The sequence below is a fragment of the Loxodonta africana genome, chromosome 22 (assembly GCF_030014295.1).
Source record: "Loxodonta africana isolate mLoxAfr1 chromosome 22, mLoxAfr1.hap2, whole genome shotgun sequence".
Classification (NCBI taxonomy): domain Eukaryota; kingdom Metazoa; phylum Chordata; class Mammalia; order Proboscidea; family Elephantidae; genus Loxodonta; species Loxodonta africana.
Window position 1 is genome coordinate 39,585,164 of NC_087363.1, and position 26,102 is coordinate 39,611,265.

The following is a 26,102-nucleotide window of genomic DNA, read 5'->3' on the forward strand; positions in this document are numbered from 1 at the left end:
AGCAAAAAGGGTGCTGTTTAAACCCACTGAGCTTTGAGGTGGTCTGTTAGCAGTATTGTAGCAACAGGTAACTGACATTAAGTACTTCATTTGAGTTGAACATTCAAATCACCATGTTTTCAATATACTCAAAATAGTTTTCTCCCAGTGTGGTTCCACCTTCAACGTGAGAAACACAGGTTCAGTTGTTTCTTTCTTTTAAAGAATTACTTTTAACAATTGAATATTATTTTGTAATTATACATTTACAAGGTTGCAAAGTCAAATCTATAAAGTCTTGCCTCTCTCTCTCCATCCTTTTCCCTCCCTCCCCATGTAGGCATTAAAAGAACTACGGTTTATCCTTCTACAAAGAAAAAAAAAATACAGCAAAAACGTATTTGTATTCCTTCCCTTTTCAGATAAACCATGGCACACTACACAGACTTTCTTCCATCTTTCCTTCTTCACTTAAAATCTATCCTTGACCCTCATTCCTCTTTACAGCCCCACAGCACTTCATCACGTGAATGATGAGTTTATTCAACCAGTCTCCTCCCGAGGGACACTTGGGCTGGGTTCAGTCTTTCATATGACAAACAGTGTTGCAAAGAGTAACCTTTTGCATATTTCTCTTCATAATATTTTTGCCAGTATTATTAAGATACATTCCTAGAAATGGGATTGCTGGGTTAAAGGTAAGTGCGTAGACAATTTTGCTAGATGTTGCTGAACTCCTCTCCTTACTGGTTGTACCAATGCTTGAGTTTGTCTATTTCTCAGGGCCTCACCAATTAGCGTGTGGTCAAATTTTTGGATTTTTGCCAATCTGATTGGTAAAAAATGGTGTTTCAGTGTCATCTGGTTTTATTTTTTACCTTTTTTTTTGCAGCTGCTGAGAATATACACAGCAAAACATATACCGATTCAACAGTTTCCACATGTATAATTCAGTGCCTGAGTACAACTTCAAGTTGTGTAACCATTCTCACCCTCTTTTCTGAGCTGTTCTTCCCCCATTAACATAAATTCACTTCCACCGAAGTTTCCTATCTAATCTTTTGAGTTGCTGTTACCAATGTGATCCCATCTAGACAGTTCTTAAAAGAGCATAATGCTCAAGGCAGCCATTTTTCACTAGTTAACCTAAACTATTATCTCGTTTTAAGAAGGCTTCAGGGGATATTTTTGATTTAAAGTTTAAAGATTATCTCAGGGCAATAGTTTCAGGGGCTCATCCAACCTTCATGGCTCCAGGATGTCTGGAGTCCATGAGAATTTGAAATTCTGTTCTGTATTTTCCCCATTTAGATCAGGATTCTCCTACAGAATCTTTGATTACAATGTTTCGTAATGGTAGCCAGGCACCATCTAGTTCTTTTGGTCTCATGGCAAAGAAGGCAACTGCTCATGCAGGCAATGTGCCATGCATTTCATTCCTCCTCCTATTACTGACTCTCCTTCCTCTGTTGTTCCAGGTGAATACAGACCAATTGTTGTGCCTTGGATGGCCACCTGTAAGCTTTTAAGACCCCAGGCACTACGCATGGAACAAGGAGGTACAACTGATGCACTAAACATGTTATTAGGACAATTAACTGAGATGCCCCATGAAACTATGATCCTAAACCTCCAAACCAAGAAACCAAATTCCATGAAGTGTTTGGTTGGACATAAGCAGCCTTAGCAGCTACTCTTTTTTCATTGTTGTTGTAAATATATCTATCATACAAGTTTTGCCAACTCACCTTTTTACAGGTGTACAACTTACTGACAGCAACTCTACCCTTAACACTACCCTTAATCAATGCACTTCTCCCATCACCATTAAACATGCCCCTTTTCCCCTTCCCTTCCCTCCCCTGGTAACCACTAATAAACTCTGGTCTTCATACATTTGCCTTTTTTTGTTTTTTATATAAGTGAGGTCATACAGTATGTGTCTCTTTGTGATTGACTTATTTCACTCAGCATGTCTTCAAGCTCCATCCACATTGTAGCATGTGTCAAGACTTCATTTCTCCTACTGGCTGAGCAGTATTTCATTGTATATATGTACCACATTTTGTTTACCCATTCATATGCTGATGGGTGTTTAGACTGTTTCTACCTTTTAGCTACCGTGGATAGTGCTACAATGAACAGTGGAGGACAAGTCTCTGTTTGAGAGTCTGCTTTCAAGTTTTTTGGGTATATACCTAGGAGTGGAATTTCTGGGTCATACGGTAGTTCTTTTTTTAGTTTTTTGAGGAACTGCCATACTGTTTTCCAAAACAGCTGTACCATTTTTCATTCCTACCAGCAATGGATGAGGGTTCCAATTTCCCCACATCCTCACATTTTTTTTTTTCTTAGCCATCCTAGTGGAAGTGAAATGGCATCTCACTGTGGTTTTGATTTGCATCTCTCTGACAGCTAATGACACTGAGCACCTTTTCACGTGTCTGGTGACCACCTGAATGTCCTCTTTGGTAAAATGTCTACTCAAGTCCTTTGCCCATTTTATGACTGGGTTATTTGCTTTTTTGTTGTTGAGTTGTTGAAGTTTTATATATATTTTAGTTATTAGGTTCTTGTCAGATACATGGTTTCTGAAGATATTCTCTTAGTCAGTAGCTTGTCTTCACTTTTTTGGCAAAATCTTTTGATGAATAAAAATTTTTAATTATGAGGTTTCATTTACTTATTTTGCCTTTTGCTATTAGATGATCCACTGTTAAAAGCTAGGCCTGACAGTGTTGAATCTTCATTTTCTTCTAAGAATCTTAAGGTTTTAATTTGCATGTTTAGATCCTTAATCCATTTCAAATTTGTTTTTGTATATGGTGTGAGGCATGGATCCTGTTTTCTCAGTGTGGTTTTTATTTGCATTTTTTCTTATAATAAAAACATTTTAAAATCTTTTCTAATTATGTTGTAGCCAGCTGGTATTGGTTCTTAAGTAATTATCACAAGACTTCCTTAGCAAAATAACGCTAAGATGAAAGATTTGTAAAAAAGTAAAAAAAGAAGCCAGCAAGTGAAAACTACACACATTACTCTGATTTAATAAACCTATCAATGCCATGGTTACTGTTGCAAAATTCTACTTCCGGAAAATAAATATAAAACTCATTTTGCATAGTGTCGCTATGAGTCGGAATCGACTTGACAGCACTGGGTTTGGTTTTTTTGGGGGGGTTTGCATAGTGCCACAGGTGAGCAGGTACTTACTTACGAGTACCTACCCTTCACATGGCACTCTGCGAGGCAAACACAAAAGCCTGAATAACACTTTTGATCACTCCAGAAATGATAAAACACATTTTCATCCATCATAAGTACCCTTTCACCTTGATTCCAATTATTCCGGTTGTGATTTTTGGCAGAAAAGTTGCCAGTGAGCATGCTACTATTCCTTTAGAATTTTACTACGTAACCTGAGGTGTAAGATCAAAAATGAAAGGAAATGATAATTTGCCACAAGGACTGAAAGATGTACAAGTTTACCTTTCCATTTAGCAACCAGCTTAGGATCTGAAATTGTGAAGTTTGGGCGGCTTCTTGACAGAATACCTTTTCCAAAATAACCCTTCCAAGAAGAGGAAAAAAAAAAAAACAAAGTTAGTTCATGTTTATTTATGTCTAAAAAACACCCAAAAAATGTCTAAGCCAAGCTAAACTTAACAACAGGTTCACCCTGTTTTACATAGCTTTATATTTTACTTTGATTATCTAACACTAACTATAAAGATCTTAGCATTTTATCTCTTCATTGTTTGAAGAGCACTATGAAGGTTTTAGTACCCCTCATTCATCTCGCAGCTAATGATTTCTGTCTGTGTCTGGTGAGCTAAAGGCACAGGGCAGGTAGAGGCAGAATTTCTTCTCACCACGTGCTCAGGAGCACAGCATACCTGAGCAGGGGCCCTGTCTGCTACTCAGGTACAGAAAGCTTCTTCAATTCTTTTTATTTTTCTCAATTTTATTGTAGTGAAATACATATAACATAAAATTTGCCATTTTATGGTCTGACTGAGACTAGAAGGACCCCAGAGATCATGGCCCCGAGGCCTTCTGTTAGCTCAAGACAGGAACCATTCCCAAAGCAAACTCTTCAGACAGGGATTGGACTGGACTATGGGATAGAAAATGATACTGGTGAAGAGTGAGCTTCTTGCATCAAGTAGACACATGAGACTATGTGGGCAGCTCCTGTCTGGAGAGATGAAAGGGCAGAGGGGGTCAGAAGCAGACCGAATGGACGCGAAAATACAGGGTAGAGAGAAGGAGTGTGCTGTCTCGTTATAGGGAGACCAATTAGGAGTATATAGCAAGGTGTATAAAATTTTTGTATGAGATACTGACTTGATTTGTAAACTTTCACTTAAAGCACAATAAAAACTAAAATTACATCTTTAAGTGTACAATTCAGCACCATTAATTACATTCACCATGTTGTGCAACCACTATCTTGAATTTTTTTTAATCCTAGAATTGAACCATCCCTTTCCTTCCTGCTGATTCCAAAAGCAACATGTATACTTTAAACTGTCTAGAAAAGGCACATTTATACAGACAGAAAGCAGATAAGATTTTGCTTCAGTCTGGGAGTGGGAGTGGGGACTAAGTGCAAATGGGGGACTAAGTGATGGATATGTCTGAAAACTGGACTGTGGCGATGGTTGCACAACTCTGGAAATTACTACAATCCTTGAATTGCACACTTACAGTGGGTGGATTTTACGGTATGTGAATTATACCTCTATAAAGTTCTTACAAATAAATGCCCCCAGCAATTTGAACAGGCTATGGTTTTTTTTTATGGGGAAAACAGAAAGAAAGAAGGAAAGGAGGAGAGGAAGATATGAAGGAAGGACGGAAAGGAAGCCAGCCACCAGTCTCAACCCAAACCTGGCACTGCTGCTGGGAAACAGGGAAGGCTAGAGCTCATCCTCACGTGAGAGGTCCCCAGGCAGGAGACAAGACAGACAAGGAGCTAGAGCACATTCTTATCTCTCATCTGATTTGTCTGTAAGTCGGGGCAACGGCTCCCTGAATTACAGCCATGGGAAGGGAGACCCTCCTACACCTGCCATGGCGTTCGCCCGCCACCTGTATGCCCTAATCCCAATTCTTAATCTTGTGGTGACAGAGAGGCTGTTCTCCCACAAAGATCAGGGAGCTGTGGCTCTGACATATCAGCTTCAAAATCAATTCATGGAAAAAGAAGAAAAAAGTCTGGAATGATATGACCACTCTGTGGTTACCTCTGGGAACAGGAATGGGAGTGAGAGGGAGAATTTCCACTTTTTACCATTACATTGATATAAATCGCTAGATTTTTTTTTTTTTTTTACAATGAACATGCATTGCTTTTATAAATGAAAGAGACAAAAAGGTCAATCCATTGACTCTGCTTCACTGTTGAAATGTAGGGTCACAGGGACATCCTATCTGTCACTTCGTTATCATCAGAATATACGGCTTTGGGCACCTGATTCACGCTGTACTGTCCCTACAGGGTACCGCTGCAAGGGAAGCGTATGCATTCTTTACGTTAGTCTTGGGGGTGGGAGGGGTGGGGAGGAGAAGGAGAAAGGACAGCTTGCTCACACTTGTAAGGAGCCAGTCCCACTGAGGCTGTGTGTGCTTACTTTCCCATACAGCTGCTCAATGGCCTCTGCATTCCGCACAATTACATTGTTGTCCATCATTTCGGCACGGTACACTTGGAATTCTTTCTTGGGAACACGGTCCTGACCAAAAGGGATCGGCAATGGAGATTCATAATGCTCATATACTCTTCTCTTCCTCTTTGGGGCACGGAAAATTGCTTCTGCCATTTTCCCAAGCTAATGGCTCCTTAAAGGATAGACAACAAAGAGGAGGAAATAAGATAGTCAATCAATAAGTAAACTGATTAAAAAAAACGAAGACACATTGATAAACTTGTGGTCTGTAGGAAACAAAAAAGAGTATTTATGAAGCTGTGAACTAAAAGCCACAGAGTAATAATGTTCCGTATGAGCAAATCACATTCGCCTAGAATATCTCAATCCCCACAACAACCTCCAAGAAGTCAGCGGTCTCCCAACAAAGAGAAGTCCTGGATTGGGCTTTTCACTGGGGGATTCTACCTGTCATCGATAAAAGAAGTGAGTCCAATCCTTCTTAAACTTTTCCAAAAAACAGAAGAGGAGGGAACACTTCTTAAGTCATTCTATGAGGCTAGCATCACCCTGGTATCAAAGTCAAGGACACCACAAGAAAATTACAGACCAATATCCCTTAAGAATCCTCAACAAAACACTAAAAGGATTATATTCTATGATCAAGTATGCAAGTTCAACATTCGTAAATCAATCAGTGTAATATACCACGTTGAAAAAGAAAGAAAAAAAAAAAACAAACACATGATCATCTCAATCAGCTCACAGAAGGTATCTGACAAAATCCAACACCCTTTCATGATAAAAATCCTTAACAAGGTAGGAACAGAAGGAAAATTCAACATGATTAAGGGCATTTATGAAAAACCCACAGCTAACATCATACTCAATGTAGGAAGACTAAAAGCTTTTCCCCTTCAGTTCAGGAACAAAACAGAGATGCCTGCTCTTAACCACTGCTGCTCGATATTACACTGGAAGTTCTAGCCAGAGCACTGAGGCTAGTGATAAAAGGTATCCAAATTAGGTAGAATAAAGTAAAGAAGTCAGTGATGTTATTTCTAATTGGCAAGATTGAAGCCTAGTTTGCAAGGATAGGTCTTCTGAGAGCAAGCACAACAGGATTTCTGCCATGCCTTTTACTTTCACTCTTTTGCTCCGTAAACACTTACTGAGTACCTACTTGGGGTTCCTAAGAATCATAGGTGCTAGGGATATAAACAGGAAACCAAAAGAAACCCTGTCCTCAATACTTAAAATTAATGAACACTTCATTTTCCAATAAAGGGCCTTAAAACACACTCCTAAAATCTATCAACCATTCCCCCCCCCATCTTTTTTTTTTTTAAACGAGAAGTTTATTTAAACAAGACACCTGGCTTAAAGGGAAACCTATCTAGGATTCATTTTTTTTTTTTAGAGTAATTCATCCCTACTTAAAGACAGATGGCCCTACAGGTAACAGTTATATACAAAAATAGTGATAAAATTGTCCTTGGCTTTACAACAATAAATGACAAACATTAAAGTTCTGTAACTGAACCAGGTATGCAAGGATTTTTATGCCATTTTTTTGTTCAACAGTGACAGCAAAAGTAACTTACTGGATTATAAACATAAGAGCTGAATAAGCATGCCACTAATAGGGAACAGGGGTATTTTCACAGAACCAGAATTTTTCCCCATTCCATCTCCACTTGATGTTGATCAAAACATGACATTGGCCATTTGATAAAAAAAAAAAAAAGCAATATGCTTGCACACATACACCAGTTACTTTATGTACAATAAAGGAATGGGGAAGAAGAAAACGAAAAGAGCTGAGAAAACTATACTGTCGTAGTCAGGATGTGGTAGAACCAAATTGGGTTTCTAATTGAAAATGTATTCCTGTTCTATTGTAGAACAGAGTTCTGGAGTAAAATAGCAGACTCCCGTTTTAGTAGACACCTCCAATCTTCGGCTGGAACACATCAATTCCATCTTCATCCTTCATTTCTAACTGTGCAGCTGTGTCTGTTTCATTGACTGGCTGCCCGTCAAATTGGAATCTGATCTGCCTTACTGACATGCCCTGTTGTCCACAACAGGCTCTCATTAGTTTACTACATGGTGTATGCCTCTTCATCTTACACTGCACCACAGAAGCATCCTCCCTGCCACCTTCAAATTAATATGATCGTTGTTCTCAGTTTTGACTCCTTCCTTGGCTTTTTTGTCAGCCATGGCAAGTGCCAGTCTTATCAGCTGCCACTTCACAAAAGAGGTTCCAAGACTGCACTGAACAAGTACACAAGCAGCACCAGGAGCCAACCATCCCCCAATTTTTCAGTAATAAAAATAACAATGACAGCAGCGACTCTCACATAACAGTCTATAATGTACGACTCGGCCTAGTGCTAAAGAGCAAGGACTCTAAAGCCAGACTTCCAGGTTTGGAATCCAGCTTCACCACTGACCCTGGGCAAAAGTTACTTAATCTCTCTGTGCTCTAGTTTCCTCCTCCGTGAAATACGGATAAAAACAGAGTCTTATCTTGTCCTTAACATCCACAGAGTGCTTAGGGCAGGATTTGCACGTAGTGAGCACAAAGAATGTTTCTGCTATAATTATCATCGTGGGGTGAGCGTTATCAGCTTCAGTTTACAGATGAGGAAGCAGATGTAGGTTACAGGGATTTGCAAAAGGCCCCGGAAAGTGGTGGAGTTAGATGACCTCAGGTCTGTTGAATTCTTAAGTCCATGATCTTCAGTCTGGGTTCTTCTGTATGCCACAGCCCTGTCTGTCCACTTCTGTCTGCAGGCTATTTCTCAAAGCTAGAGGGCATTACCAATTGACTTGTGTCCCCCTAAAACACATGTTGAAATCCTAACCCCTGTACATATAAACATGACCCTGCTAGAAACTGGGTTTCTTTAGTTATGTTAATGAGGCCAAATCAGGGTAGGGTGGGTCCTAAACCTAATTGCTTCTGCGTTACAGGAGGAGGAGAATGGATAGGAACACACTGGCAGACAAGGAAGACAGATAATGGCCACACATGTATCTATAAGCCCAGGAATACCAAGGACCGCTCACAGCTACTAGAAGCTGAATAGACAAGGAAGAACCTCTTCTAGAGCCAAACCCTGAATTTAGACTTCTAGCCTCCTGATTGTCTGATATAGTGCCGGAAGATAAGCACCACAGGTTTGAAGGCAGTCAAAATACCACTGGGGAAAATCTGCCTCCTCAAAATAGAGTTGACCTTAGTGACCTGGATGGAGTCAAGCTTTCGGGACCTTCATTTGCTGATGTGGCACAACACAAAAGGAGAAAAAACAGCTGCAAACATCCATTGATAATCGGAACATGGAATGTACCAAGCACAAATCTAAGAAAATTGGAAGTCGTCAAAAATAAAACAGAATGCATAAACATAGATATCCCAGGCATTAGTGAGCTGAAATGGACTGGTATTGGTCACTCTGAATCAGACAATCATATGGTCCACTATGCCTGAAATGACATGGTGGTGGATTCATGGTTAAAAAGAACAGTTCAAGATCTATCCTGAAGTACAACGCTGTCAGTGTTAGGATAACATTCATACGCCTAGAAGGAAGACCAGTTAATAGACTATTATTCAAATTTATACACCAACCACTAAGGCCAAAGATGAAGAAACTGAAGATTTTTACCAACTTCCGCAGTCTGAAATTGATCAAACATGCAATCAAGATGCATTGATAATTACTGATGAGTGGGATGCAAAAGTTGGAAACAAAGAAGGATCAGTAATTGGAAAATATGGCCTTGGTGACAGAAACAATGCTGGAGATCGCATGATAGAATTTTGCAAGACCAACCACTTCTTCATTGCAAATACCCTTTTTCACCAACATAAATGGCAACTATACATGTGGACCTTACCAGATGGAATACACAGGAATCAAATCGACTATATCTGTGGAAAAAGACCATGGAGAAGCTCAGTATCAGTCAGAACAAAGCTAGGGGCCAAGTGCAGAACAGACTGTCAATTGCTCATACGCTAGTTCAAGTTGAAGCTGAAGAAAATTAGAGCAAGTTCACAAGAGCCAAAATACAACCTTGAGTATATCCCACCTGAATTTAGAGACCATCTCAAGAACAGACTTCATACACTGAACACTAATGACTGAAGACTAGACGAGTTGTGGAATGACATTAAGAACATCATACATGAAGAAAGCAAGAGGTCATTAAAAAGACAGGAAAGAACGAAAAGACCAAAATGGATGTCAGAAGAGACTCGGAAACTTGCTCTTGAACATCAAGTAGTTAAAGTGAACAGAAGTAATGATCATGTAAAGGAGCTGAAAAGAAGATTTCAAAGGGTGGCTCGAGAAGACAAAGTAAAGTATTATAATGAAATGCGCAAAAACCTGAAGTTAGAAAACCAAAAGGGAAGAACACACTCGGCATTTCTCAAGCTGAGAGAACTGAAGAAAAAATTCAAGCCTCCAGTTCCAATACTGAAAGATTCTATGGGCAAAATACTGAACAACGCAAGAAGCATCAAAAGAAGATGGAAGGAATACACGGTCACTATACCAAAAAGAACTGGTCGACTTTCAGTCATTTCAGGAGACAGCGTATGATCAAAAACCAATAGTAGTGAAGGAAGAAGTCCAAGCTGCACTGAAGACACTGGTGAAAAACAAGCCTCCAGGAACTGAAAGAATACCAACTGAGATGTTTCAACAAAGGGATACAGTGCTGGAAATGCTTACTTGTCTATGCCAAGAAATTTGGAAGACAGCTACCTGGCCACCCTACTGGAAGAGATCCGTATTTATGCCTATTCCAAAGAAAGGTGATCCAACTGAAAGCAGAAATTATCGAACAATATCATACACAAGTAAAATTTTGCTGAAAATCATTCAAAAGTGGCTGCAACAGTACATCGACAGGGAACTGGCAGAAATTCAAACCAGATTCAGAGGAGGGTGTGGAATAGGGGACATGATTGCTAATGTCTGATGGATCCCGGCTGAAAGCAGAGAATACCGGAAAGATGTTTACCTGTGTTTTATTGACCATGCAAAGGCATTCGGCTGTGTGGATCATGACAAACCATGGGTAACGTTGCAACAAATGGGAATTCCAGAACACTTAATTGTGCTCGTGAGGAACCTGTACATAGATCAAGCAGTAGTCGTTCCAACAGAACAAGGGAATACTGTGTGGTTTAAAGTCAGGAAAGGTGTGCATCAGGGTTGTATCCTTTCACCATACTTATTCAATTGGTATGCTGAGCAAATAATCCAAGAAGGTGGACTATAGGAAGAAAACTGGGGCATCAGGATTGGAGGAAGGCTCATTAACAACCTGCGTTATGCAGATGACACAACCTTGCTTGCTCAAAGTGAAGAGGACTTGAAGTACTTACTAATGAAGATCAAAGACCACAGCCTTCAGTATGGATTACACCTCAACACAAAGTAAACAAAATCCTCACAACTGGACTGATACGCAATAGCATGATAAATGGAGAAAAGAATAAAGTTGTCAAAGATTTCATTTTGCTTGGATCCACGATCAATACACAAGGAAGCGGCAGACAAGAAACCAAATAACGCATTCACTGGGCAAATGGGCTGCAAAAGACCTCTTTAAAGTGTCAAAAAGCAAAGGTATCACTTCAAGGATTAAGGTGCACCTGATCCAAGCCACGGTGCTTTCAACTGCCTCACATGCATGCAAAAGCTGGGCAATGAATAAGGAAGACTGAAGAATTGACACCTTCGAATTATGCTGTTGGCCAAGAATACTGAATATATTATGGACTACCAAAAGAACAATTTGTCTCGGAAGAAGCACAGCCAGAATGCTCCTTAGAAACGTGGATGGCAAGACTTTGTCTCACATCCTTTGGACATGTTGTCAGAAGGAATCAGTCCCTGGAGAAGAACAACATGCTTGGTAAAGTAAAGGGTCAGCAAAAAAGAGGAAAACCCTCAACGGAGATGGACTGACACAAGTGGCTGCAACAATGGGCTCAAGCATAACAACGATCGTGAGAATGGCGCAGGACCGGGAGATGTTTCGTTCTGTTGTACATAGGATCACTGAGTCAGAATCAACTCAACATCACCTAACAACAACAAATACCCAGGCCTTAACTGCAACCAATTCTATCAGAATTTCTGGGCTGGGACCCAGAAGATTTCAGGTGTAGCCAAGGTTGCCAACCACTGGTGATAAGATGACCTATTCAAACTCTTACAAAATTCCAACTGCTAGATAAGTACTATTATTACTCCCATTATACAGATGAGGGAAGAGACTCAGAGGAGCTGATGCTATGCATATGTAAGCAATTGTTACTTTTCCTTCCCTAGAACCTGGGCTTGCCTGACTCCAGAGTGACTGTAAAGTAAATTTATTTCTCAATCAGAAGTAGGGCCTGTTCCTCACTCCTCCTGCAGCAGACAACACCTTTTAGATGCTCAGTAAATGTTTATTCCAAAAAAGAAGCAAACAGAAAAGTGGGAGGTGACTCCATTTAATTTTCTAACCCCCCTGGACCACATGCTAAGCAAGTCTGGTAAAAACCTTCCACCCAGCAAAGCTCACCTTCTCTCAATTAAAAGCCACGTTTTATGTATAATTCCTGGACTCAGGGAGGAAAGGATGAAAGGGACAAACAATCCCGCCGCTGGGGAGCTTTCAAGTTCGAATCAGACAATTAAGACATACAAACAAACGCTAAACCTTTGAAGGTTGTGAAGATTAACTGAGATAATTGTGCGAAGGCGCCTAGTACAGGGCCCACCACGTGGAAACTTCTCTCCAGATGGCAGGTACAAGCCGAAATGTGTTAAGGGACAAATTCGTAATTCCCTGTCTTACCCCTTTGCTTCTTCTTCTTAAGTATTTTCCCTCCCCGCCCCGCAACTAGTTGCTGAGGTTCCTCGTGGGCAGAGGCTGTGTCGAAAGCACCTCGATGTCCCCAAGGCCCAGCAGTGGGCGAGTCCCCAGTCTTTCCTAAAAGAACGAAGCAAGTCCGAAGGGCTACAGGTGCACAGAGGAGATGGGAGGGCGCTAATTTCCAGCAGAACTAAGAAGCCTGGCTCCTAGTCCAGGACTTTCTGGTCCGGCTACGTGACCCGAGCCCTTTCCGCTCTCGCTCTACTGGGCTCTGAGGGGTAGACACTGTCTCCCCCGCTGCGAAACACTCCCCGCGGCCCGGAGTCGCGTCGCCCTGCGCCCAAGACGCCGCCGACTCCACGCACTGACGGCCTTACCTGCTTTTGCCTCACGCGCTCGCCGTTACCCCAGCAACGCCGGCCAGGGGGCGCACACCGCTGCCGTCAAGCAATGCGGCCGCAAAAACCGAAGGAGTGCGCAGGCGCAGAGCCCGCCGAAGCACTTGCTGGGTCTTTGCGAGTTGCGCCTGCGCATGGTTCGAAGGCGCGTCTTTGTGCCATCTGCGCGACCCTAACAGTGATGATAAGGCAGTGCTTATACCACCTCGTTCTTGCCCGTCCCTGCTGTACGGGCAAAATCCTTTCTTAGTTCTCACGACAATTTTGCAAGGTCTCATCTTACAGATGAGATGGCAAGTGAGTTGGCCAAGGCAGATAGCTAGGAAGTAGTGGAGTTGACATTCGAACCCAGGTCTAGCCATCGCCAGGATAGGACGCTAGAGGGGACCGGACTTTATTATTACATAGACCCCGCCGTGAGAAAACGGGTCAGCTGAGTTCGGCCCTGAATCTGACCTCAGCTTTCTCTATGTAAATAGGGGCAATTGGAACCCACCTGTATTATAAACTAGCATGCAGCGGACTTGTCAGGAAGCTCCCGGACACCTGACCAAAAATCCACTGTGTGCACTGGGCTGCCTTGTGCAGGATAAAGGACAACAATCCAGGAGCCAGACCTCGGTCTGAATCCCCATCTCCCCTCTCACTGGCTGTGTGGTTTTCAGTGACAACGTTACAGAGCCTCAGTTTTCTCAGCGGAACAATGGGTTGTCAGGATTATGAGAGATGAGCAAACAAGAAGGCAATGGAAAGTGTAAAAATGTCTCCTGATCTGAGGAGGGTTTATTTTAAAGGAGGCCTGTTGGGGAGTCCAATACATACCTCCCCAAAATTGAATCATTAAAGGTGGACTTTTCTGAGGAATGATATTTTCCAGACCAAGTTTGCAGCCCACAGGCCTGGCTGTAGGGAGGATGGATGACAGGGAAGAGTAGAAAGTAATGCTGGAGAGGTACATGGGCTGGGTGTGACTGAATTCTGGACCTTTCTCAACTTTCTCTTCCCTCTGGCCTTCTCACACGCCGCTGCCTCTGCCTGGAACATCATTCTCCTCTCTCTTAACTGTGGTAATTCCTGGTCATCCTTTAGGTCCAAGCTCAGACATCACTCTTGCAGGAGACTTCCTCTTACCTACCTCTGGCCTGCTTGGGTGACTTTCCTCTGCGTTCTTGTAATAACCTGTTGCTGTGGGGTCAATTCCTACTCACGGCAACTCTACGTATTTCAGATGTGTTCAGAGTAGAACTGTACTCGATAGGGTTTTCAATGGTTGTAATCTAATGGAAGTAGATTGCCAAGCCTTTTTTCTGTGGCGCCAGTGGATGTATTTGAAATGCCAACTTTTTGTTGGTATACCCTGTATTGTCCCTGTCTCCTGGGACTGAGAACTCTTGGTAGAAAGAGCTCCAGAGGTGGCTTACAGAATGCTCTGCCTGCATGGGCCTGAACTGCTAGGCTAAGGGTTTGGGCTTTATATAATCAGAATAGCTTCAAGGTTACAGTGTCCTAGAGAAAAGAGAACTTGGGAAGGTTCACAGAATAGTGGTTATTTGGATGGACTGGGCAGGGAAGAGGCAGCTGGAGGGAAGCAGTAATATCCTAACGGAACATGCCACTTTAGGAACTACTGATTTGAGAATTAGAAGGTTTAACAACGCAAGGGCATTCACAGGTTGTCCAGTTGAACTTCCTTATATTACTGATAAGAAAACAGGTCCAGAGAGGCACTGTGAGTTGCTAGAGGTAACAGAGCAAGTCTGAGACAGGGCTCAGGCTACAGCCTAAGTCTCTGGATCCCAGCCCGGTGCTCAACACTGAAGGGCGAGGGATCCACTAATAATGGGATCCAAAGTGGCATCACGTGGGAGACCTGGCCTTTCAGAGGGTCCAGAGGGAAAGCTATTAAATGAGGGACTTTTCTCCCAAGATTTTCTCCTCAATGTACACTTTTTGTTATGATCGTTTGGAAACATACACAACAGTAGAGAAAATACTGGGATGAATCTCCACTTCCACAACCTTTAGCATTGTGTTTCTTTTACACTCTCTTTACATACACTTTTTTCCACCTGCTGGAGTATTTTAAAGCAATCCCAGGCATCCTATGATGTCATCCGTAGTGTTTCAGTATATATCTCTAATAGATAAAGTCTTGGAGTCCCTGGGGAGTGCAAATGGTTAAGTGCTTGGCTGCTAATGGAAAGGCTGGAGACTTGAGTCCACCCAGGGGCACCTCAGGAGACAGGCTTGTCAATCTACTTCTGAAAAAATCATCCATTGAAAACCCTGCGGAGCACAGTTCTACTCTGACACACCTGGAGTTGCCATGAGTTAGAGTCAACTGGACAGCAACTGGCTTTACACACACTCATCCCTAACATCATTAGCACACCTAAAAAAACGAACAATAATACTTAACACTATTTATCGTGAAATGCTACAAATAATCCCTTGTATTATTCGGGATATACTAAAGTATACATTGATGCCTTTGAATTATGGTGTTGGTGAAGAGTATTGAATATATTCTGGCCTAGACTGCCAGAAGAATGAACAAATCTGTCTTGGGAGAAGTACAGCCAGAATGCTCCTTAGAAGTAAGGATGACAAGACTTCATCTCAAGTACTTTGGACATGTTGTCAGGAGGGACCAGTTCCTGGAGAAGAATATGATGCTGGGTAAAGTAGACAGTCAGGGAAAAAAAAGGAAGACCCTCAAAGAGATGGATTGATATAGTGGCTGCAACAATGGGCTCAAACTGCAATGTTTGTGAGGATGGAGCAGGATTGGGCAGTGTTTCATTCTCTTGTACATAGAATGCATGAGTGGAACTGACTCCCGGGCACCTAACAACAAAGTATTCATTGTTTATCTGAAATTCAAACTCAGCTGAGTGTCTTGCCTTTTATCTGGCAACCCTAGTGCCAGTTTATTGGGCAATTACAATGTGCCAGCCACTTTGCATGCATTACCTTATTTAATTCTCAGAACAGGCCCATGAGATAGGTGTTTTTGCCTCCATTTCACAGTTGAGGGTACCTCACTTGCCCACGTTCTCGTAGCTTGGAAGTAGTGGAGGCCAGATGAGCAGCCAGATCTACCGGCCGTGTATTCATTGTAATCCAGCATGTCGGATACTGAGGGCAGTGATTGACAAAACACAGCATTAAATACCGAAACATAAACACGAGCAGCGGGGACGGCCAGTGACGGTGGGAGGTCACGGGAGACCAGGATGGGTTGAAGGGCCGAGGAGGCTTCTGGGAAGCGGTGGCCTTTGAGCGGAGCCTAGAATGAGGGTCCGCTGTGGGAGAGGTGGCGAGGAGAGCAGAGGGCGGTCTGGCGCACAGGGCAGCCCACGTGAGAGGCAGGAACGGGCTCTGAGGTTCCGAACCAGGGAGGAGCTGGGCCAGGCGGGGCAGGAGGTCCTCACGGGCGACGCCGGCGATAAGGTCCGATAGGCGGGGCGGGGCCCGATTGCGGAGACGCTTGAATTCCAGGCTTGGCTTTTGGACTTTACCCCGTAGACAATGGGGAGCCACCCGGCGTTTCTGAGCAGGGCAGGGCAGCCCCAGCTGTCGCCCTATTGTTTTTCCGGGACTGTGGCCGAACCCCGCAGTATTGCCGCGCCTCCACTAGATGGCGATATTTCAGCAAATATAAACCAGTCTTCCCTGGACGCCCGCGTTTCCTGCGATAAAAACGATGCAGGGACCCCAGCAACCCCCACGTGATTATCCCCAGCAATCTCGGCATAAGCTACAAGGACTGCGAAGCGAAAAATCCAATCGGGGACATAGTCCAGCTTCACTCTGCTGGTGAGACAAAACCTCAGATAATTTCACAGCCTTAAGGAGAAAGGGTAGCTAGGTGGTACAGGCTCTGGAGCCCCCTGAGCTGGCCTGCACCCTGGCTCTGCCCTTCGCAGCTGAGGAGGACCTCTGAAGGGCTTCCACCTGAGCCTCTGATAAAGTACGGAGAAATAAAGTCACGCCTGACTACCAAGTGTAGTTTGTGTGGTAGAAGCAACCTTTTAAAATTGGAGAGCAAAAGAACAAAAGAGCTGTGATCAATCCTTTCCAGAAAACCCAAACAAAACCTGTTGCCATCAAGTCGATTCCGACTCATAGCGACCCCCTAGGACAGAGTGGAACTGCCCCATAAGGAGAAACACCTATAACATCCAGGATAAGAGCTATTTAGACACCATTTTCACTTTCCAGGTGCTCTTTTAGAGATTAAAAAACCAGCTGCCATTGAGTTGATTGTGACTTGTGGCGACCCCATGTGTTGCAGAGTACAGCTGCTCTCCATAGGGTTTTCATGGCTGTGACATTTTGGAAGCAACCTTTCCCTTATCAGCCGAGCACTTAACCACTGCACCACCAGGGCTGCTTGAATGAATGTACAGGTATGTTAAACTATTTAAAAATAACAGGAAGGATATGCACCAAATTCATTACTGTTGTTATCTGTGGGACTTGGGTAGTAGATTAGGGGATTTTAGCTTTATCTCTAAGGTTATTTTTATATTTGCCAATCCGCTTTTTACACCTATACAACTTACTGACAGCAATTACGATAATCGTCTGTGCAACCCTACCCTTAATCAATGGGATTTTTCCATCACAGTTAACCACCTTTTTCCCCCTCTGTCCGCACCTAGTAACCACTAATAAACTTTGGTCTCTATACATTTGTCTTTTCTTGCATTTTTATGTAAGTGAGGTCATACAATATTTGTCCTTTTGTGATTGACTTATTTCACTCAGCATAATGTCTTCCAGCTCCATCCATATTGTAGCATGCATCAAGACTTCGTTTCTCCTGCTGGCTGAGTAGTACCCATTATATGTGTGTCCCACATTTTGTTTATCCATTAATTTGTTGAGGGCCATTTAGGTTGTTTCCACCTTTTGGCTATTGTGAATAGTGCTACAATGAACACTGGTGTACAAGTCTCTGAGTGTCTGTTTTCAAGTCTTTTGGGTATATACCTAGGAATGGAATTGCTGGGTCATATGGTAGTTCTATTTTTAGTTTTTTGAGGAATCGCCACACTGTTTTTCACAACAGCTGTACCATTTTGCATTCCCATCAGCAATGGATAAGGGTTCCAGTTTCCCCACATCCTTGCCAACATTTGTTATTTTCTGTTTTTAAAATCTTAGCTATCCTAAAAAAACCAAAACCCACTGCCATCAAGTCGATTCTGACTCCTAGTGACCCTATAGGACAGACTAGAACTGCCCCATAGAGTTTCCAAGGGGTGCCTGGCGGATTTGAACTGCCGACCTCTTGATTATAGCAGCCATAGCACTTAACCACTACACCACTCGTGAAATGGTATCTCATTGTGGTTTTGATTTGCATCTCTCTGATAGCTAATGACACTGAGATTTTTTTCATGTGTCTGGTGGTCATTTGAATGTCCTCTTTGGTAAAATGTATATTCAAGCCCTTTGTATACTTTAGGTTGTTCGTGTTTTTGTTGTTGAGTTGCCAAAGTTTTATGTATACTTTGGTTATTAAATTCTTATCAGCTATATGGTTTCCGAAGATATTCTCCCACTTGGTAGCTTGTCTTTTCATTTTTTTGGTAAAGTCTTTTGATGAACAGAAGTTTTTAATTCTTATTTGGTCCCATTTATTTATTTTGTCATTTTCTGTTTGTGCCTGTGTTATTATGTTAGATAATTCATTGTTAAAAGCTAGGCCTGACAGTGTTCACTCTTCAATTTCTTCTAAGAATTTTATAGTTTTAGTTTGTACATTTAGGTCCTTAACACATTTTGAATTTGTTTTAGTGTATGGTGTGAGGTATGGGTCCTGTTTCATTATTTGGCATGTGGAAATCCAATTTTCCCAACACCATTTATTGAAGAGATTCTTTTTTCCCCATCTAATGGATTTAGCACCCTTGTCAAAAATCAGTTGACATTATTTCTGGACTCTCAATTCTATTCCATTGTTCTGTGTGTCTATTGTTATACCAGTACCAGGCTGTTTTGATTACTGAAGCTGTGTAGTGTGTTTTAAAATCAAGAAGTGTGAGTCCTACTACTTTGTTCTGTTTCAAAATTGCTTTAGCTAGTTGGGGCCCCTTGCCATTCCATATAAAGTTGAGGATTGTTTTTTCTATTTCTGTAAAGAAGGCTGTTGGAATTTTGATTGGGATTGCATTGAATCTATAGATCATTTTGGGTAGTATTGACATCTTAACAATATTCAGTCTTCCAATCCATGAACATTGAACATCTTTCCATTTATTTAAGTCTTCTTTAATCTCTATCAGCAATGTTTTATAGATTTCATTGTATAAATCCTTCATGTTCCTAGTTAGATTTATTCATAGGTATTTCATTCTCTTAGATGCTATTGTAAGTGGAATTGTTTCATTAATTTCCCTTTCAGATTTTTCACCGCTTGTGTATAGAAACCCTACTGATTTTTGTTTGTTGACCTTATACCCTGCAACTTTGCTAAATTCCTCTATTAGCTCTAGAAGTTTTCTTGCACATTCTTTGGGATTTTCTACATATAGGATCATATCATCCATGAATATAGATAATTATACTTCTTTTTTTCCCAATCTGGATACTTTTAATTTCTTTTTCTTATCTTATTTCTCCAGCTAGAACTTCTAATACAATATCAAATAGAAGTGGTGGAAGTGGGCATGCTTGTCGTGTTCCCAATTTCAAGGGGAAAGCTCTTAGTCTTTCTTTATTAAGTGTAACATTGGCTGTTGGCTTTTCATATATGCTCTGAATCATACTGAGGAATTTCCCTTCTATTCCAATATTCTTCAGGGTTTTCATCAAGAAAAGGTTTGTTATGGATTGAATTGTGTCCTCCAAGGGAGCAAGAGAGAGCTGAGTGCCTTGGGGCAGGAGGCTTACTGGCGGAGTGGGATGCCTCTGGGCACATATGGGTGGAACTAAAGAGCCTTGTAACACTTGCCTGAGCAAGGCAAAGGCCGAAAGGGGCTGAGGGGCTGAGGGCCAGAGAGAGGCCTGCCTGTGGACATGGCTGAGGAGAGGCTGTCCTGATTGATGTGGACCTTCCTCCAGAGCTGACACACAGAGAGAAAGCTTTCCCTGTGAGCCAGTGCTCTGAATTCAAACATCTAGCCTCCTAAACTGTGAGAAAATAAATTTCTGTTTGTTCAAGCCATCCACTTGTGATATTTCTGTTTTAGCAGCACTAGATAACTAAGACAGGGTCTAAGGTTGTATTTCTTAATTAAAAAACAAAACACTAGAAACAAATATGGTGGTAGGAATATAGGTGGGCATCCCACAAAGGGTCTCACCGCCTGTGAAAACCCTCTCTGCCAGGGAGAAGTGAGTGCCAGATAAGGCCTTGGGAATCCTTTTGATGAGGAAAGAGAAGGTTGAGGAGCAGGCTGTGGGGTACCAAGGGGAGATGTGACTCCACTGTGGGAGGGAAGTGGCTGGAAGGAGCCACACTCTCTGGCTTCTCTCCCCGCCTCCTTTTCCTTTGGTCACTTTCTCTGTGCTTGTGGTCAGATAGATGGCCTTTTTATGTGTTTCTTTGAGGGGGTCAGGGCCACTGTTGAGCACCAGGTGCTTCAAACAGAATATAAACTAATTCTCACTTTTCCCATCTCCCAGGGCTGTAGTAATTAGCCCAGGAAATCATGAATGCTAATGCTTTTTGTAAACTATTAAGCACCACAAAGAAATGTTTTCTCTTTTTCTTCAAATGTCTTTTTCTCTCTTTCTTTGTATTTGTCATACTATGCGAAAGAATATGATATATATTGAGATTTACTTGCATTTTCACTCATTTATTCCTCATAACAGCTCTTTTAGTACATACTTTATTATCGCCAGATAATAAAGAGGAGAAAAATGAGAATCAGTGAAGTGAAGTAATTTACCCAAGGTAAATTTATTAATCCAGCTAATAAGTGGCAGAGGTAGGATTTAACCCCAGGTCTACCTGAGTACAAAAAAAAAAAAATTTTTTTTTTCTACCTGAGTACAGGACCCAATTGCTTAACAACTACATTGTATTGATACAATATGTCATATGGTCTTATACCTTATCCTAAAAGGAGGTACAGCGAACCTTTTGGGTTTTTTTGTTTTGTTTCATTCTCTCAATACAACATAGAAATCTTCTTTGTTCCAAATTGCTTTTGTCTTGTGTGTGACTCCATAGTTCCTTGCCTCTGAGCGCAGCATCATAATTTCCTGGGTGACTGAAGAACCCTCTAGTCTGCTCACAGGAGAGAAAGCAGAGGAGACCCAACATGGCTAAACGCTGGCTTTCCTGCTTGCCTGGGTATGTCTGCCTCAGATGTCAAAAGGCCTGAATTCCAGGCAAACCAGCAATAATGCCCTAGTCATCAAATTTGAAACCAAAAGTCAGCAAAGACATGTATCTGCTGCCAGAAAGTAAATGTTTTTTTCTTTTCTTTCTCGTTTTTTTTTTTTCTCTCACCCAAACAAAACATCCTCTTATGAAATATGTCCAATTTGCAATATTTACTTTCCCTTTATTTAATAACAGGAAAGGGTTTGCTGGACTTTTGTTGATTTTTGCATTTCTTATTAAAATTCTTAAGGGGGTTTTGGGGGAACTTAATCAGCAAAAAGGAGGAGGAAAAAAACTCAGCTGCATTCCGCAGGCCTTATTAATGGAGGAAACTTGCTGTTTGTTTAAGAGCGTTTTCTGATGAGAGAAGGAAAATCATCACATGTTCCAGAGCCTTCCTCTGCCTCTTTTTCTTGACTATGTTTCCTTCTCAGCTGTCTCCAGAGCAACCCCGAATTCCTTGTTTCAACCTTTTTGCCTAAGATGATGGAGCTGGGTTTATGCCCCACTGCCAGCTGGGAAGAGAGCTAAAATTCACTGAACACCCAGTGCAGTTCTCTATATCTGCCATCTCAGTTCACCTCAAAGCAGTTTACCAAAAGAGTGGCTCTTATTTTGCCCCTGGCAGATGAGAAAACCAAAGCTTAGAAGGATGAAGTGCCTTGTCCAAGCTCTCTTCCCTTATAGTTCACAGGCTTTGGGATTAAAAAGAAAGGATTCTTTGTATTCATGGCGTCCTACATCCAACTGAGTTCTCACATCAACTCTCAGAGAGAGCTAGATCATCTCTAGTTTTCAGGGCTCAGAGAGGTAGAGTGACTTGCCAAAGGTCACACAGCTAGAGAGTGGGATCTGGGATCAGCTGTGGTCTGCATGACTCTCACATCCATGTTTATTTCATGTCACCACACTATCTTATCAGGGCCAAGAGTGACATAATGTTATGATGAAGTACCACCCATCCCCTGAAGTTTAAATTCTCCCCTCCAAGAGGCCTTGGTTCTGCTTTCCTTGCTTCCAGAACTAGACTGAGAGTCCATCAGGGATTTTGTCTTTATATTTCCACTCTACTAAGAATATTTATATACAGTCTAAAAACAAAACGCAGTGCTGTCGAGTCAAATCCGACTCTTATAAGCATGTATATTTCCAGTGTAATGCCTTGTACAAACTAAGTGCTTAATAAATAGCATTGCAAAATAGTTGAGTCCCAAGGCTCTGTTTTGATGGATGAGAAAACTGAGGTCTAGAGAGAATAAGTAAATTGTCTAAGATCATAGGACTGGAACTAGATTCCAGGTCTTCTAGTTATCTCCACATAATGCTTTCCCATGAACAGGTCTATAATGGGAACATTCTTGTTCATTCAGCTCCTACTACGCGCCAGCACTATGCTGGAGGTTAGGGACCCAGATAAATGCAAAACAATATTTGATGTCAAGGTTCTCACAGTCTAACAGTGGAGGATGTCCTGGAAAAGTTAAACTCTCTTACCGTGTGGCATATGAGAGAGGGGTTCCAAGAAGGGGTAGAGATGGCTCAGAAAAGACTTCACAGAGGAGTGGACATTTGTGCTGGGTATTAAAAAACGAAGAGGAACTGGCCAGGGTGGGAAGGGCATTCTAGGCAGAAGGACCTGTCTAAGAAATTGGCCTTAGGTATAAAAATGCATGGCATATTCAGGAATTATCCAGAAGTCGACTGGAGAGAAGAGCTGAGCCTGGAAAGGAAAGTTGGGGCCAGGCCTTAAAGGGCCTTGAATGCTGTACTCAGGTGTTTGGTTTTATCCCAAGGGTGGTGGAGACACAAGGAAGGGTTCACAGAGGGGAGTGATTCAATCAGATTTGGTTTAGGAAGATCACTCTGGAGGCCTGAGTTGGAAGGGGATGAAGAGAGGCTGAGGGTCACCCGGGGAAGAGGTGGTTGTGTATTTCAGACAAGAGATACCTAGGCCACGGCCCATCTAAAATCCTCTTTCTTCTCTCCGCCCTTGAATGAAATCTTTCCTGAGCTTCAAGACTCTGCCTCCTTCTACAGGAAACTTTCCAGACCGCTCACCTATTCTGAACCCCTCTTTTCCTTTTCTTTCTTAGTAATATTTTATTTTATTTTTGTTGAAAACATATACAGCAAAACCCACTCCCAATCAACAGTTTCTAGACATAATGATCGGTGACATTGGTTACATTCCTCACATTGTGTCAACATTCTCCTTATTTCTGTTCTAGTTGTTTCACTCTCATTGACTTCAACTGTCTGCCCGCCTCTCCCCACCTTCTTATCTATGCCTTAAAATAGCATTGTTCACTTGGTCTCATATAGTTTTTTTTTTTTTTTAAGAACACAATACTCAGTGATGACAATCTTTACTTTTTGAGTTAAACTGTTATTTAGTTAAACGTGACATCAGGGGATAGTTTCAATTCAGGGTTTGAAGAGTAACTCAGGGTAATAGTCTCAGGGACTCCTCTAACCTCAATAGGTCCAATAAGTCTAGATTCTTTAAAAATGTGAAGTTCTGTTCCACATTTTCCTCCCTTTCTTTCAGGACCCATCTAGTGTATCCCTGATCAGAACATTCAGTAGTGGTAGCTGGGCACCTGATTCCTCTCATTCTTTCTGAGTCTTCTTATTCTTATCCTTTGAGTTAGCATCTCCCTTTCCACTCTTGAAGTTTTCTATAGCAATGAGTCTTGACCTTCTGGAGGTCAGAGACCCCTGAGAGTCTAAGGAAAGGGTAGACCTTCATCCCAGAAAAATGTACAATTACCTAAACTCTCCATGTGGAATGCATTGTAGAGGTTCATAGAACCTCTGAAGCTGCTATCACTCATGGATGGGGGCAATTCCAAGAAAACGAGGAAGGTGAACACCCCAAAAGGTATCAAGTGCATTTCATAAAGCCCTGAGAAATGTGTAGGTAGTCTAAGGAGGCAGAGGACTTAGGAATGAAGATTGTACTCTGAGTGTTCAAGCATAAAATCAGGAAGTGATCCCAGGCCAGAGATAGACCTAAATGAAAGAAGTCATGTTTCTAGAGGAAGAATATGTCCATCAGAAGAAGGTTTGGGCAGCCAGGGTGGCAGAGAAAAGAGAAAGGGGGAGGATGCCCCAGGCCAACGATTCTTTGGATCCCAGCGGTAGGTCTATCTTGCCTGATGCCATTAAACACTTGAATCCCATAGCCCAGCCTCCCTTTTCTCATTCTGTGGTCACCAAGCACCGTTCTGATTACAGTTTGGCTCGCTGTAGACTGTGCCTACAGGGAGCCGATGTGTTGGCTGAAGGACACGTGTATCCGGTCCCTTTGGCAGTTATATTTCTCATTGTAAATTAGTAAATTGGGAACAGACAATTCACAGAAGAAGAAATACAAATGACTAATAAGCATCTGAAAAAACTGTTCATTCTTACCAGTATTCAAGGAAATATAAATTCAAACCAAAACTGAAATTGTTTTCTACCTATAAGAGTAGGAAGGATTTTGTTTTAGGTTAATACGTACTGCTGGCAAAGGGGTGGTGAAAGGGACACCTCCATGTCCTGCTGATGGGTTTGGTGTCTGTTGTTTGGGTAGCCAACTTTCGTTTTCTTTGTGTTTGTTCTTTAAACTGCTATGGAATAGAGGATATCATCTCGTTTGCCTGTAACCAATGGCTGGAGTTGTCTCTTCATTAATTTGTTCAACAGATGTTTACTGAGCACCCTATTATGTGCCAGGCTCTACAAGACACCATCTGATGTAGGGGCCACAGAGCAATTCTTATCTCAAATGCCAAATGGTCTTCAGACCAAGAGGGAGGCTGGAGGCTAGTTCCTGGGTGGGCTGGAAAAAACAGAACAGATGAAAGAGCAGATAAGGGAGAGAAGAATCATCTAAATTGTATCTTTTTCCCCTTTCATTCCAGGGCTCCTCAGAGCTGAACACCATGAATTCAACCCAGGGCCAAGGTCTTCAGTGTGGGCTGTACGTAGGCCTGGGCCCACCTTGGGGAATCTGATTTTATTTCCCTAGAATGGGCCGAGGCATAGGTATTTCAACGGTGTAGCCTGGGTTGGGAGTTCCTGGGTGGTGCAAACGGTTACGTGCTTGACTACTAACTGAAAGGTTGGTAGTCTGAACCCACTCAGAGGCACCTTGAATGACAGGCCTGATGATCTGCTTCTGAAAGGTCACATCCTTGAGAACTCTATGGAGCACCGTTCTGCTTTGCACACATGGGGTTGACTTGAGTTGGTATCAACTCAACGGCAACTAAGAACAGCAGCCTAGGTTGAGAACCACCAAGAAAATGGACAGTAAGAAAATGGTACAAGGTGGTGGTTAAGAGCACAGGCTTTCGGGACATTCAGACCTTGTTTGAGCCCCATTTGACCACTTAGTACTGGAGTCACCTCCAGCAATTCAGTTCACCTCACTGAGCCCCAGTTTTCTTGTCTATAAAACCAAGATCAAGAATCTTCTCCATATTGTCATGGAGAAGATTAAAACAGGTAAAGCACTTGGCTGAGCTCAGTGATGTTGGTTATGATGATGATCACTGAGCAGCCAGATACCATCTTACACTCGGCTCTGGCAGGAACAAGGGGCACCAGGCCCCGGTGCCTTCTGAAAGCCACACAGGAGGAAAACCTTACATTGAAACAGCCTTGACAATCAGCTTAACTTTTTCTGTGAGTTGGGAGAAGATCCCCGTGGTTTTACTTGAGCTCCAGGAATTCTTGTTCCAGCTGACTGTGCATATTGGGAAAGAATCATAATGCAGGAAAGGATGGAGCTGAGCAGTATCAAAACAGAGCTGATTTTTCAAAGCCAAGCTGTACTGGCCCCAC

The 26,102-nt window shown here is 42.2% G+C and overlaps 1 protein-coding gene and 1 pseudogene across 3 annotated transcripts in view; both read right to left on the minus strand.

Annotated features, from left to right (window-relative positions):
* Positions 1 to 12,987, minus strand: part of TSEN2 (tRNA splicing endonuclease subunit 2) — a 61,355-nt gene extending 48,368 nt beyond the window's left edge. For 2 of the 3 annotated variants that reach the window (XM_003409749.4, XM_023547896.2), the window contains exons 1-3: positions 12,902 to 12,987; positions 5,616 to 5,823; positions 3,469 to 3,550 (exon numbers count right to left, since the gene is read on the minus strand). In XM_003409749.4, coding sequence (XP_003409797.1) covers positions 3,469 to 3,550; positions 5,616 to 5,804 — 271 coding nt within the window. In that variant the 5' untranslated portion in view covers positions 5,805 to 5,823; positions 12,902 to 12,987. Of the gene's footprint in view, positions 1 to 3,468; positions 3,551 to 5,615; positions 5,824 to 12,506; positions 12,877 to 12,901 lie in introns of those variants that run through there. The other variant, XM_064274871.1, reaches the window with a different exon arrangement.
* LOC111750600 (small ubiquitin-related modifier 2-like) lies at positions 5,830 to 12,251 on the minus strand (annotated as a pseudogene).
* Positions 12,988 to 26,102: the final 13,115 nt, after the last annotated feature.